The sequence below is a fragment of the Colias philodice genome, chromosome 12 (assembly GCF_061535455.1).
Source record: "Colias philodice isolate Cphi_HAF_F1 chromosome 12, ilColPhil1 Martin Lab GWU primary, whole genome shotgun sequence".
Taxonomy (NCBI): domain Eukaryota; kingdom Metazoa; phylum Arthropoda; class Insecta; order Lepidoptera; family Pieridae; genus Colias; species Colias philodice.
In genome coordinates this window covers 11,840,748-11,856,475 of record NC_143097.1, presented here as the reverse complement: position 1 = coordinate 11,856,475, position 15,728 = coordinate 11,840,748, and the positions used below count along the sequence as shown (strand labels likewise).

General features: G+C 43.0%; 1 protein-coding gene across 3 annotated transcripts in view; it reads left to right on the top strand.

Moving 5' to 3' along the window:
* Nucleotides 1-15,728, top strand: part of FASN1 (Fatty acid synthase 1) — a 40,940-nt gene that overhangs the window by 21,484 nt on the left and 3,728 nt on the right. For all 3 annotated transcript variants that reach the window (XM_089701870.1, XM_089701872.1, XM_089701869.1), the window contains 13 exons: nt 1,862-2,055; nt 2,145-2,373; nt 3,760-4,235; nt 5,564-6,271; nt 6,850-7,089; nt 7,825-8,439; nt 8,545-8,748; nt 12,244-12,377; nt 12,589-13,009; nt 13,360-13,578; nt 13,784-13,895; nt 14,303-14,423; nt 14,497-14,696. In XM_089701870.1, the coding sequence (XP_089557996.1) occupies nt 1,862-2,055; nt 2,145-2,373; nt 3,760-4,235; nt 5,564-6,271; nt 6,850-7,089; nt 7,825-8,439; nt 8,545-8,748; nt 12,244-12,377; nt 12,589-13,009; nt 13,360-13,578; nt 13,784-13,895; nt 14,303-14,423; nt 14,497-14,696 (3,873 nt within the window). The remainder of the gene's footprint in view (nt 1-1,861; nt 2,056-2,144; nt 2,374-3,759; nt 4,236-5,563; nt 6,272-6,849; nt 7,090-7,824; nt 8,440-8,544; nt 8,749-12,243; nt 12,378-12,588; nt 13,010-13,359; nt 13,579-13,783; nt 13,896-14,302; nt 14,424-14,496; nt 14,697-15,728) is intronic.

Genomic DNA, 15,728 nt, shown 5'->3' with positions numbered 1-15,728 from the left:
ATTATTTTAACTGTATGAGCAATATTTTTATTTATTTATTTTTCCTTTTATGTTTTATAAAAGTTTTAAATAAATAAATACACATGATCAAAACAATCTGCCTTTAAGCGGTCCAATGACGTCACAGGCGAATCGAATCCACAGACCTCCGCGCCGTGCCAAAATAAGTAAACTTCAATAATCTATATCTAAGGCATTTATCGTTGGATTTCCGAAATGCTTTCGGTTATTGATTAGTTTTGATCTATATTTGAACACGATTACGATGTATATAATATTCCTAGCATCATGAAACTTCTCCTTTGAACGAATAAAAGAAAATAAACAAACGCAAAAACCGTTATTATTATAAACAAAGCGATTAACATGCTAACTAAAAAATATTCCGTTTATTCCGAGTACTTAATAAATAATGGGCTCGTTCCCATCGAGAATGAATCAGTTAAATGATCTAATGATCTAATGAATCTAATGATCGGCCGTGACAGGAAGATAACAATAGACTAAGTTACTTAATGTTTTAATAATACGGAACTTTAACGTTTTTACGGAATAAAATCAACATAATATTATTTTTTATTATTATTATAAGATTAAGATCAATTAGTCACACAGCGAACACCTATTATAAGCGTGTATCTTGTTGTGAATGTTGCAATTAAAAAAGTAATTATGAAATAATTATTAATTATGATGTAATAATATTAATAAAAAATGTAGGGATTGCGTACCAATACGAAAACTGCTTATATTTGCGTATCGTAAGAAACATAACATCCTAATAATATTATGTAGAAAATGCGAAAGTAGGTACCTGTAAGTTCCTCGATATTCTTCACACCTAAACAACCGAACCGATTTGTATAAAATCTATATCCATAAATTTATAGCCGGGTGATTACAGGTACGTCTTAAAGTAGTACTACTTGACAGGTACAGGACAGGTACTCATTGACTACGAGTGCCAAAAGTACATTTATAATTTTTTACGAGTTTTTTTTAGAATTTTATATTTGGGCAGTTACGTTGGTTAATTCTTAAAAACATTCAAATTCCTCTTCATTAAGGAAATAATAGGAACCAAAGAGCAACAAACGTCATTTCAGCTAATATAGTCTAAGATCCCACTGCAGGATTACTTCGTTCATAGTTTTTTTGATGAAACCAAAATTTTTTATAATTAGTGGAATATAAATTATAATTTATAATATATCGACTAGATTTCCAGTCAAAATTTGGCCGCAAGCATTTTTAATTAATATTCATCATCTTTAACAGCCAGCAACCCTCATTTGCGGCTGAATTTAATTAGGCAACCATATTATATGATAAATAAATGCAAAAAAATAGCTTTAACTTGATTTATTATATCAAGTTAAAGCATATAAATCAGATATATGATTCATAAATATGCGTTATGAACGTGTAACGTATAAATGGATTGAAATCATACCTGTTTGCAGCCTGGCGCGAAGGGGTTGCGGCCAGATGAAAAACGGCAACCGTGGTTTTTTAGAATCTTTATGTAATTGATGATTATGAATTTGGCCGTGATGTAGACTATTAATAACAAGTGAACGGAATTTATTCCAAAAAATCAATGTGAAAATTTTTTATTGAACATGCTTGGGGCCAAATTTTGACTGGCAACCTAGTCGATATATTTATATTCTCCTAATTATAAATATAAGTACATAAAATTTTGGTTTAATCAAAAAAACTATGAACGAAGTAATTCTGCGGTGGGATCTAGCGCTATAAGTAGTTATAATGGAAACCAATTTCACAAATAATTAAAGTAGGCCACTGAAGTGATTTCCAGCTCGGCGTATAACTCATATCGATACATTTGGCGGCGCAGGTTGCGCGTACGCGGACGAGACGCTGACGGGCGAGCAGGCCGTGCTGGCGGCGTACTGGCGCGGGCGCAGCATCGTGGACGCCGAGCTGCCGCCGGGCGCCATGGCCGCCGTGGGGCTCTCGTGGGACGACGCGGCCGCGCGCTGCCCGCCCGACGTCGTGCCCGCCTGCCACAACGCGGCCGACAGCGTCACGGTCGGTAGCTGCCGCACCATCGTACGCGTCCTCCAAACGCGTCTTTCGCAATTGGCGCAATCTACAATAAAGGAAAACTGTTGGGGCAGGTGTCGGGCCCGGTGGCGTCCGTGGAGAAGTTCGTGGCGGAGCTGAGCGGCGCGGGCGCGTTCGCGCGGCGCGTGAACAGCTCGGGCGTGGCGTTCCACAGCAAGTACATCGCGGCGGCCGCGCCGCTGCTGCGCCGCTCGCTGGAGCGCGTCATCCCCGCGCCCAAGCCGCGCTCCGCCCGCTGGGTGTCCTCCTCGCTGCCGCGCGACCAGTGGGACTCCGACATCGGTGAGTGTGTCCCCCCCCCGCCCCCTCGCTCTGTGTGCTGCCAGATTCATTATCTATGTACAATAATTTCATAAAGGACATTTATTAATTATTATCTACTAGATTTCCGCCCGTGGCTACGCCCATGTTTTCAAAGGAAATCCCGCATAGTTCCCGTTCCCGTGGGATTTCCGGGATAAAACCTACCCTGTGTGTTAATCCAAGTTACCTTCTATATGTATGCTAAATTTCATTGTAATCGGTTCACTGGTATTTGCGTGAAAGAGTAACAAACACACACACACATGACACACACATCCTCACAAACTTTCGCATTTATAATATTAGTAGGATTAAAACTGCTTTTTACATTATCTCTCTGATTATTTTTTTTAATTTATCTATCAAATTAAATACTTAATTAAATAAATAATAATATTACCTTCACAATCGCCTAACAACGGTTTAGAGCTTGGTTTAGAGTAATTACTCCAGTCAGTCAAGATAATCAATTCACAATAATTCCAAAAGTTTTCAAACTACGGTCAAGTGAATGGTACATTGGGACGACAATAAATCTCATTTTGCAACCTTGTCCGCAGTCCGGAACAATGTTAAAATTGCAATTAAATTATTTTTTTTGCTGTATGATCGTGGAAAAAATTCCATATTATGTATTAAATTGGCAACCAATCTAAGTGTACGGAACTTATGGATTTTTGCTGACTTATAGAAATTTTTGCGGCAAAGAGAAATTTTCCTCACGTATAGAAATTTTCCTGGCTTATAGAATTTTTCCTGACGTAAAGAAATTTTCCTTGTTTATAGAAATTTTCCTTTCTTATAGAAATTTTCCAGCTTATAGAAATTTTCCAGCTTATAGAAATTTTCCCGACGTATGAAAATTTTCCTGACTTATAGAAATTTTTCTTGACTTATCGCAATTTTCCCGACTTATGGATTTTTCCTGTCGTATAGAAATTTCCCTGACGTATAGAAATTATCCAGACGTATAGAAATTTTCCTGGCTTATAAACATTTTCCTGACTTATGGAAATTTTCCTGGCGTATAGAAATTTTCCTGGCTTAATAAACATTTTCCTGACTTATGGGTTTTTCCTGGCGTATAGAAATTTTCCTTTCTTATGGAAATTTTCCAGCTTATCGAAATTTTCCCGACTTATGGAAATTTTCCTGACTTATTGTAATTTTTCCTGACTTATCGTAACTTTTAAAAAAGGTAGCTAGGTCCTTTCTCGGGTATCAAAATATCTCCATACCAAATTTCATGCAAATTGGTTCGTGATCGAGTAACAGACAGACAGACAAAGTTACTTTCGCATTTATAATATTAGTATCGATAAAGTTCGTATAACAAATATGTGAACGATCGCTCGCCCGTCGCAGCCAAGCTGAGCGACGCGGCGTACCACGTGAACAACCTGCTGTCGCCGGTGCGGTTCGCGGAGGCGCTGCGCGAGGTGCCCGAGCGCGCCGTGCTGGTGGAGGTGGCGCCGCACGCGCTGCTGCAGGCCGTGCTGAGGCGCGCGCGGCCCGGCGCGGCGCACGTGCCGCTGGTGCGGCGCGACGCCGCGTCGCCGGCCGCGCACCTGCTGGCGGCGCTGGGCCGGCTGTACGCGGCGGGCGCGCAGCCCCGCGCCCACGCGCTGTACCCGCCCGTGCCCTTCCCCGTGCCGCGCGGCACGCCGGGCCTGGCCTCGCGCGTGCGCTGGGACCACTCCGTCGAGTGGAGCGTGGCCGACTTCGGCAACGCGCGCTCCGGCGAGAACGTCATCGAGTACGACATCTCCAAGAACGACGACTCCTTCATCTCCGGACACAACATCGATGGCCGCGTCCTCTTCCCGGCCACCGGATACTTGGTGAGTGCCTCCCTATAGCATGGCAAACTTAAGGATTTAATATTAATTACTTTAAATCTCTAGAGCATTTAAAAAAACATGTAAATAGAAAAAAAAAACATGATTTTATTTCATTTGAATAGTGGTTTCAACTGACGATGAAAGACGTCATTGTCGTGGGTATAAATATGTTTCCCACAGTAAATCATTCTCATTCAAATTAAAACTAAAAATTATATAAATAATGGTAACTTTGTGCGACCCATGAAGTTCATTTATAATGAGGAACTAAATAATTATAGGATCCGGTTGTATATTTTTTAAATGTTTTATAGATTTTTATCCAAGTTAACCGAAGTCACGATGAATAATGACGAAAACCTGTTCAAAATTGCTCAACTAATACTACACTCGTAAATAAAAGTTCAAATATGAAAACAAGAAAATAGTCCCCGTTGCAATTATAATATTATAATGTACAAACTGTAAAAAATTGGGGAATAATAAAACGAGTTACTAAATAAATTATGTGATGATGATGAGATACTGTTTTAATAGCTTGAGCGGTATGATAGTTTAAGATATTTAAATTCTAAGTGAGCGACTAAATTACTAGGTGATAGTCATTTTTGACTTATAGTGTTTCCTCAAATAGTTATTTTATATAATAAAAAAAATGAACTCATAGTTCTTACCCTGCCCATTACAGTATTTATCAAAGTGATTTTCTGTTCGAGACATCTCATTTAAGATAAAATGTTAGCATAAACAGTGGTATAAATGAATCATAAATCAAGTAATGAAGAAATGCAGGATGTAACTAATATTAAGTCGCTCAAATATTATGAAGCTGCTCATTTTGTATTTTAAGTATCGTTTGTTAGTCGCTGTTCTATTGATTTTTCGTCACTCGCTCATTAGTAATTCTGTATCCCCATTAATTATTTTTGTCACAAAATTTTTTTATTCAAAGTCACTCCTTTAAACTACCCTTAATAGTTTACCGTCTAATTAGTAATTATCTAATAAATTACACATTATATTTAAACGTATTTTTATACGTCATAATGATAGAGAATTGTGGGAAAGACGTGATCGTATGCCAATTTGATTGTATTTTACTACTACCTATAATGAAACTGGTTTCGCTTACAGTAACTGGCACACGATCACGGCTGACTTTTTACTATGATCTACCTAGCATATTTACAGTCGTAATTTTAATTAATAGTTTAAATAATATTATTATATTTCGTCGTAAATTCTAACTTCGCCTGAAATGTGTTACATAACATTATTTATTTAAATCAGATCAAAATAAATAAACAAAAATGTTTATCACTCCGTAGACTTTAGTGTGGAGAACGATGGCGAAGATAAACAAAAAGAAACCTGAAGAGACGCCCATCATACTAGAGAACGTGCAGTTCAGGCGCGCGACCATCGTGTCCCGGGACGCGCCCGTGCGGTTCCTCATCAACGTGCTCGAGGGCACGGGCGAGTTCGACGTGTGCGAGGGCGGCGCGGTCGTGGTCACGGGCTCCGTGCGCCTGGCCCGCGAGCCCGCGCACGAGCGCCTGCCCGCCGACGGCGCCGCGCCGCCCGCCGAGCCCGACCTGCTCGCGCTCGTCTCCGACGACATCTACAAGGAGCTGCGCCTGCGCGGCTACAACTACGGCGGCGTGTTCCGCGGCATCCGCTCGTCCGACCCGCGCGGCACGGCCGGCGAGATCGCGTGGCACGACAACTGGATCGCGTTCATGGACGCGATGCTGCAGTTCGGCATCATCGGCGCGGACACGCGCGAGCTGTACCTGCCCACGCGGCTGCAGCGCGCGCTGATCGACCCGGCGGCGCAGGCGGCGGCGCTGGCGGGCGCGCGCGGCGGCGCGCTGCCGGTGCGCATGCGCCGCGACATCGACGTCATCGCGTGCGGCGGGGTCGAGTTCCGCGGCGTCAAGACGAGCCTGGCGCCGCGCCGCGCCAACCCGCAGGCGCCGCCCAAGCTCGAGAAGTACGTCTTCCTGCCCTACGACAACGCCAACGTCGGCACCGAGGTGAATACCGTGTTATGTTTATAAAGTTAAGTTATATGTATATCTCTTTTTATAGACTTGTATATATGTACATATTTTTTATTAATTTTGTTCTTGTGACCGATTCATTTAGAGTATACAGGGTGTAATCGTTAAATGTGCACAGGCGATTTTTCCGTAATTTTTGCAGGTATCAAAAACCTTTAGACTGATATCGAAAAGCCCTTTGTATTCCAAAACGAAGATGTCACTTCGAACACTTGCTTTGAATACAAGATGTGTGGGAAATTAAATGTATGGGAGTGTTTGATGTAAAATTTTTAGATATTTCCCATTTTATTCTTAAAAAAGTATTATTGTCATTTTACGCATTAGGTAAAGAGCATTCGATATCAGTTTAAAATTTTTTGATATCTGCAATAGCTACAGAATAATCGCCTGCGCACACTTAACGATTACACCCTGTATATATAAAGCGAGTTAGTGACAGTTACTGTCGTTTTAGTGTCCAAATATCGAATACATAGACGCACACAGTATCGCTAGAAAACTATCGATTTGAAGTGCGGATATAACACTCGTGCGGTGTGTGTGGGCAGGACACGTCGCGGTCGAAGCGCGACGCGATGACGGTGAGCGTGCAGCTGGCGCTGGAGGCGGCGGGCTCGCTGCGGCTGCGGCTGGCGGAGGCGGCGCTGGGCCGCGCGCCCGACGCGCTGCTGGCGCCCGCCGCCCTGGCCGCGCTGGGGGCCGAGCCGCTCGTGCGCGTGGAGGCGGCGCTGGCGGCCGGCGCCAGCCACGCCGCCTACGCCGCGCTCGCCGGCGACATCGGCGCCAAGGTGAGTGCCCCCTTGCGGCCTGCAGCGACATGCATGCGATTCGATATCATTTTTATTAATTTTCTCAATACTATTGATCTATTTCGTGTGAAAAAATCAGATATAAAAATAACTACGTTAAAAAAAATGTTGTGTGGTTTTATGAAACCACGGTAAAAGTGAAACTGTTCGAACGGTTCCGAACACTGCTTTGTGTAGCGCATGTCGCGTGACGGTCGGCTGCCGAGTAGGTATACCTACTCGCGATACACGCGACATGCGCTACACAGACCAAAAAGTTTGAGACGATGTAATAAAAGTTTCACTTTAAAAAACCGACTTCAAAAACGGAAAATTATAAAAATAAAAAAGATTTGATATTATTATTATCAATTACTATGCCTATTTAGATGTGCTATTTATTAAATAGGTTTGATGTCGGCGCCAAGCCAATGATAATAAAACTTACCGGCGGGAAGTGAATCAAAGTTACTTTAGAAATTAGATTTTCAATTAAGTCATCGAGATCAGACAAAAATGCTCGTAAAATAAAAACTACTCGGCCTACCCGAATGAAATTTTTATGGGACCAACCCGAAACCATCCTGCATCAAACAAATAAAGAATCACGTAAATCGGTTCAGAAACCTCGGCGTAATCGGTGTACATACATAAAAAAAATATATACTGGCCGAATTTATAACCTCCTCCTTTTTTTGAAGTCGGTTAAAAACGACAGTTATTATTTGTAAACAGGTGACCCAAAAGGACGCCCTCAGCGGCCCGCCGGACGCGGACTGCCACCTGGTGCTCGCGACCGACGTGCTGTCCCGCCACGGCGCCCGCGTGCTGGCCAACCTCGCGGCCGCGCTCGCCGACACCGGCTTCGTCCTGCTGGAGGAGCCGCACGCGGCGCTCGACGACCCCGGCTCCAAGGACGCGATCGAGAAGTGCGGCCTCATCGTCGTCTCGCGCCAAGTGGCCGCCAACAGCGACTACATTCTGTTGCGCAAGAAGCCCGCGCTCCCCGAAGTCAGCATAGTCGTCGAGGTCGAGGAAAACTCGTACGCGTGGGTGGAGAAGCTGCGCGACGCGATGAAGCGCGCGGAGAGCGAGGACGTGCGCGTGTACGCGGTGTCGCGCGCGCCGGCGTCGGGCGTGCTGGGGCTGGGCGCGTGCCTGCGCGGCGAGGCGGGCGGCCGCTGCCTGCGCACGTTCCTGCTGGGCGGCGCGCGCGAGCCCTTCGCGCCCGACGCGCCCGCCTACCGCGACCAGGTGCGGCGCGACCTGCCCGTCAACGTGCTGCGCGCCGGCGTGTGGGGCTCCTACCGCCATCTGCTGCTCGCCGACGCTTCCGAGGCGCAGTTGCAGGTGACGTCGTCGCTCCGCTTATTTTTTTTATAAAAAATTCCGATTCCACGATATTTACCTTAACTTTTTTCAACGAGGGCATTAACGGTAACGTCGACGTCGCAGGTCGAGCACGCGTACGTGAACACGCTGGTGCGCGGCGACCTGTCGTCGCTGCGCTGGATCGAGAGCGAGCTGCGCACGGCCCCGAGCGGCGAGCCGCGCGCCGAGCTGTGCCGCGTGTACTGCGCGCCGCTCAACTTCCGCGACATCATGCTGGCCACCGGCAAGCTGCCGCCCGACGCGCTGCCCGGCAACCTCGCCGGGGAGGTACGAGCCTGATTACGTATTGTCAATGAGACATTTTTAAGAGGTCCATGATATTGCTAGTTAATAATATTTTTAGTTTTGTTTTCATTTTAAAGAATTCCGTGTAAAATAGGTCATAAATTTATTAAAAAACTAGATTTCCGCCCGCGGCTTCGTCCGCATTTTAAATAAATAAATCATTTATTGCATAAAAACATGGTACATACAAAGATATTATCAAAGGAAAACCTGCATAGTTCCCGTTCCCGTGGGATTTCCGGGATAAAACCTACCCTATGTGTTAATCCAAGTTACCTTCTATATGTGTGCTAAATTTCATTGTAATTGGTTCAGTAGTATTTTTCCTGGCGTGTAGAAATATTCCTTTCGTATGGAAATTTTCCGGACTTAGAAACAGAAATTTTACTGACATAGAAATTTTCCCGACGTATAGAAATTTTCCTGACTTATAGAAATTTTCCTGGCTTATAAAAATTTTCCCGGCGTATAGAAATTTTCCCGGCGTATAGAAATTTTCCTGACGTATAGAAATTTTCCTGGCTTATAAAAATTTTCCTGAGGTATAGAAATTTTCCTTTCTTATGGAAATTTTCCACCTTAGAAATTTTCTCGACTTATGGAAATTTTCCTGACTTATCGTAATTTTCCTGTATTATCGAAATTTTCCTGGCGTATAGAAATTTTCCTGGCGTATAGAAATTTTCCTGACGTATAGAAATTTCGCTGTCTTATAGAAATTTTGCTGGCTTATAGAAATTTTCCCGACGCAAAAAAATTTTCCTGTCTTATAGAAATTTTCCTTTCTTATGGAAATTTTCCACCTTATAGAAATTTTCCCGACTAATGGAAATTTTCCTGACGTATAGAAATTTCGCTGCCTTATAGAAATTTTCCCGACGCAAAAAAATTTTCCTGTCTTATAGAATTTTTCCTGACGTATAGAAATTTTCCTGGCTTATAAAAATTTTCCTGAGGTATAGAAATTTTCCGGAAATTTTCCTGGCGTATAGAAATTTACCTTGTTTATAGAAATTTTCCTTTCTTATGGAAATTTTCCACCTTATAGAAATTTTCCCGACTTATGGAAATTTTCTATATGTCAGGAAAATTTCTATAAGCCAGCAAAATTTCTATACGTCAGGAAAATTTCTATACGTCAGGTAAATTTCTATAAGCCAGGAAAATTTCTATACGTGAGGAAAATTTGTATAAGTCAGGAAAAATTATATACGCCAGGAAAATTTATTTACGTCAGGAAAAATTCTATAAGCCAGGAAAATTTCTAACCGTGAGGAAAATTTCTCTTTGCCGCAAAAATTTCTATAAGTCAGGAAAAATCCATAAGTCGGGAAAATTTCGATAAGACAGGACAATTTCTATACGTCAGGAAAATTTCTCTTTGTGGGGAAAATTTCTATAAGTCAGGAAAATTTCGATAAGTCAATAAAAAATAATATTATAGATAAATTATGATAAAATACGTTTTTAAGGAAGATTTAGTCCATTGAATAAAAAGTTCTAGAGTGCGTGAGTTAGTAACGTAAGATGTTTCTTCGGAAACATGTCAAGAGTCCCTAGGTAATAAACATACTAAAACCCCGGGACACTAGGAGGAGCCCCGGAGTGGGGGGAGGGGGGGAATGGGTCCATTTTTTCATTTTTCGCTTAAATCTCAAAAACGGTACATGTTAGAGAAAAACTTTCAAGGAAAAGTTGAAAGGCCATAAAATTATCTACAAGTTGTACATAAATCATTTTTTCGTATATCCTACCGTTTCTGAGTTATACGCAGTAAAAAATGATTTTGGCTCAAACAATTTCCCCATACTACACATCAATTGATCAAAAAATATTTCTTTCTTCCAAAAAACTCAAATGTGCAACTTGTGACCAGTACTGATAGATTGCTCTTAATTAGGTCTATAATTGGTAAAATAAACACATTCCTCCATGGAAGCCTTTAGGAGGAATCGATTGTCAAAATATTATATTAGGGTAGTTTGAGTTACTGAACTTGATCTTTTTATTTTTTTCTTCCAAAAAACTCAAAGTGCAACTTGTGACCGGTACAGATAGATTGCTCATAATTAGGTCTATCATTGATAAAAATACCAGATTCCACCACGGAGGCGTTTACGGGGAATTGAATTTTATTAGGGTAGTTACGATACTTGAACTTTTTATTTTTTTTTCTTCCAAAAAACTCAAAAGTGCAACTTGTGACCGGTACTGATAGATTGCTCTTAATTAGGTCTAGTTAGTCTTTTTAACTAACTACCCTAATGAAATTCAATTCCCCGTAAACGCCTCCATGGTGGAATCTGGTATTTTTATCAATGATAGACCTAATTATGAGCAATCTATCTGTATCGGTCACAAGTTGCACTTTTGAGTTTTTTGGAAGAAATAAAATAAAAAGTTCAAGTATCGTAACTACCCTAATAAAATTCAATTCCCCGTAAACGCCTCCGTGGTGGAATCTAGTATTTTTATCAATGATAGACCTAATTATGAGCAATCTATCTGTACCGGTCACAAGTTGCACTTTTGAGTTTTTTGGAAGAAAGAAATATTTTTTGATCAATTGATGTGTAGTATGGGGAAATTGTTTGAGCCAAAATCATTTTTTACTGCGTATAACTCAGAAACGGTAGGATATACGAAAAAATGATTTATGTACAACTTGTAGATAATTTTATGGCCTTTCAACTTTTCCTTGAAAGTTTTTCTCTAACATGTACCGTTTTTGAGATTTAAGCGAAAAATGAAAAAATGGACCCATTCCCCCCCTCCCCCCACTCCGGGGCTCCTCCTAGTGTTCCGGGGTTTTAGTATGTTTATTACCTAGGTACTCTTGACATGTTTCCGAAGAAACATCTTACGTTACTAACTCATGCACTCTAGACCCCCCTTGGAACTCATTCAATGGACTAATTGCTCTAAACCGTTGTTAGGCGATTGTGAAGGTAATACTAATATTATTATTTATTTTAATTTGATAGATAAATTAAAAAATTTAGTCAGAGAGATAATGTAAAAAGCAGTTTTAATCCTACTAATATTATAAATGCGAAAGTTTGTGAGGATGTGTGTGTGTGTGTGTGTGTTTGTTACTCTTTCACGCAAATACTACTGAACCGATTACAATAAAATTTAGCACACATATAGAAGGTAACTTGGATTAACACATAGGGTAGGTTTTATCCCGGAAATCCCACAGGAACGGGAACTATGCGGGTTTTCCTATGAAAACGCGAGAAAAGCCGCGGGCGGAAATCTAGTATAAAATAAAAACGTTGAAGTTGTCCTTCTTTTATGCTATTCTAACATTTTAATCATAATTTTTTTATAAATATCATATTTGCACTTGCCCTTTTATGAGTTTACGCAAATATCCCACTCATATCTTCTAGCATCGATTGCTAACGCTTTAATTATTTTTTAATTGAATTGAAATGGAATCGATCTATTGAATGTTACTGTGGTGTCCCTTAGGAGTGCATCCTGGGCCTGGAGTTCAGCGGGCGCGGCGCGGACGGGCGGCGCGTGATGGGCATGGTGGCGGCGCGCGGGCTGGCCTCCAGCGTGCTGGCCGACCGCGGCTTCCTGTGGGACGTGCCCGCCGAGTGGTCAGTGCTCGTCTGTTATATGTGCAACTTGTTACATTCAAAGTAACCGTATATAATATTGTACTCTAAATTTATCGTTTAGCAGAAGGGCTAATACCTAGATCAGAGGTGATTTTCTTTGTGACAATCTATATTATATTATTGTACTTATGACACAATGTATGATGTAATAGTTTCGTAGATCGAAATGACAATGATATTCGGACGACAGGAGTCTGGAGGAGGCGTCGACGGTGCCGGTGGCGTACGCGACGGCGTACTACGCGCTGAGCGTGCGCGGGCGCATGGCGCGCGGCGAGAGCGTGCTGGTGCACGCGGGCACGGGCGGCGTGGGGCAGGCCGCCATCGCCGTGGCGCTGCACGCCGGCTGCCGCGTGTTCGCCACGGTGGGCACGCCCGACAAGCGCGCCTTCCTGCGCGAGCGCTTCCCGGCGCTGGCCGACGAGGACATCGGCAACTCGCGCGACACTTCGTTCGAGCAGCTCGTGCTGCGGCGCACGGGCGGCCGCGGCGTGGACCTCGTGCTCAACTCGCTGGCCGCCGACAAGCTGGCCGCCTCCGTGCGCTGCCTGGCCGACGGCGGCCGCTTCCTCGAGATCGGCAAGCTCGACCTCTCCAATAACACCCCCTTGGTGAGTTCCCGCGCATACGTGTTCCGCATTACGAATTATTTTACTCTGTTAAATTATTTTTAATAATTTTTAAGTTCAAAACTTATTTACTCTTAAATGAAACGATTCCATAACATACAGATAATAAGTACAATACTTTACAGTGAATTGTAAAATATTGTGTGTATATGACATCGGAAGACAAGATTCGCAAGCTTATAAAAGGAAATTGATAAATTTGCGATTCTTATTTTCCGGTGGCATACATAATATCCATCTTTTTTCGGAAATTATAATGATTAATATAAAAACAGAAGTCGTAAGATGTATATATAAAATAGCAGTGACAATGAGGGCACGTATGTGCGCAGGGCATGTCGGTATTCCTGAAGAACACGACGTTCCACGGCATCCTGCTGGACGCGCTGTTCGACGCGGCTCCGGACGGCGCGGAGCGGCGCGCCGTGGTGCGCTGCGTCAGCGACGGCATCGCCGCCGGCGCCGTGCGCCCGCTGCCCGCCACCGTCTTCGGCGACCAGCAGCTCGAGCAGGCCTTCCGCTACATGGCCACCGGCAAGCACATCGGGAAGGTCAGCGTTGCCGATCCTCATTACCGGATCGATATGTTAAAACAAAATCCATATCTAATTTTCTGAATAAAATACACGCAACGTGTTTTACGTACTTACGTAATTTGGCTCGAAATTATAATATTAAATAACCGAGACAAAAAATAACCAAGTACACTATACTAAGGATTTTTTTAACCGAAAGTAACCTCTTTGTGTGTCGCAGGTGGTGCTGCGCGTGCGCGAGGAGGAGGCGGGCGGCGCGCGGCCCGCGCTGCGCCTGCTGCACGCGCTGCCCCGCACCTACATGCACCCCGCCAAGAGCTACGTGCTCGTCGGTCAGTGCGCGCGCTTATCCGTTACCGATACGTTGTAGAACGTGATAAACGAAATACAGTTAGGAATCGTAAAGATGGAATTAATAAGTGAAACTTTCATCAGTTATAATTTATTGATTTTGAAGTGAAACTTCTTTATCGGGGCTTGCAAAAATTTAGTGTAACATTTTTGCGTTACGCCGTACGCGTGACATTTTTGCGTTGCGCCATACTCGTGACATTTTTAAGGTCATAAAGAAGTTTCACTTCTTACGTGTGTACTCTAGTACACGCATACATTTTTTTTTCATTTATGAATGTCGGTAATTTACACAACTTATGAAATATCAGACAATTTAGTAAAAAATAAATAAGATTTTAAGGAGCGTTTATTATAGATCATTAATCGAATTCATCGTGATGTGCAGGCGGTTTGGGCGGCTTCGGTCTGGAGCTGGCGCAGTGGCTCGTGAAGCGCGGAGCGCGCGCTCTAGTGTTCAACTCGCGCAGCGGCGTGCGCACCGGCTACCAGTCGTGGTGCATCCGCAGGTGCGTGTGTGTGTGTGGGGGTGGGGGGGGTGTGCGGTGTGCGAGCGAGGCACTGACGACGCCCTGTGCGCAGGTGGCGCGAGCGCGGCGTGCGCGTGGCGGTGTCGACGGCGGACGTGTCGCGGGCGGCGGGCGCGCGCGCGCTGCTGGCGGACGCGGGCGCGCTGGCGCCGGTGGGCGGCATCTTCAACCTCGCCGCCGTGCTGCGCGACGCCTTCCTCGAGAACCTCACGCCGGACGACTTCCGCGCCGTCGCCACGCCCAAGATTGACGGTGAGCGCTCGAATTCAGTTATTACCGCGTTAAAATTGTATTTAAAGCATATTGTATGTATTATATGTATGACCGAAAACCGATATACATATGTATATGTCGTGGCCGTATCGTAGATTTGCACACTTCGTGATATATTCGATAATTTCACGAATTGGTCGCATAATCGCATTTCTATTTCGATATGGACAACCAAAAACGCGGCTTCGTGTCGAAATTATTTGATCATATCGTAAAGTAGTTACATTAATCACCGTTTATGTGTAAGAGAAAGGTAGAGTGACTCCACAAAAGAAGTCCATGGGCTATTACTGACAGTTGAGAGCAAATCTACGATATGGCCACGACGTATAACACTTTATTTTAATCGAAAGACTGTAACGAGTGACTGTAAATCATAGTTGACAAGATAATGAATTGGGGTTACAAAATTACTAAGTGAGCCACTGCGTGCGATGAAAAATCACTAGAACAGCGACTAACAAACATTAACTTGAGTTACTCAAAATACAAAATGAGCAGCTTTATAATATTTGAGCGACCTAATATTTGTTTATGTGACAACGTTACGAAAAAATGCAGGAGCATTTTTTCATTATTTGGCCAAGTTATTTGGCATATGATTTATTTATATTGAGCGACATTTTTATTATATATGAGGTGTTTCGAATCACTGAAAAATTTTTTTTTGAGCAGAGTAGGCTTTTAATTTATGATATAATTATTTGAAGTTACTCTTAAGCCGTAAAAATGTATCCCTTAATTTACACTCTATGTATTTATAGTCGTTTAATTTAGTCGCTCACCTAGTAATTTAGTTGTTCACCTAAGAATTTAGTCGCACACTTTTATCCATTTTAATATTTCAAATGGATTAATCACATCCCACGTTCAACCTGTATTTTATTACCGACTAATATTCATCGCTCGTTTAGTTTCTTTGTCGCTTAGTCAAATTCATACCGCTCAAGTTTAAAACAGTATCTCATCATCTGCTCAGTTATTTTTTAGTCGCTCGTTTTATTATTCCTC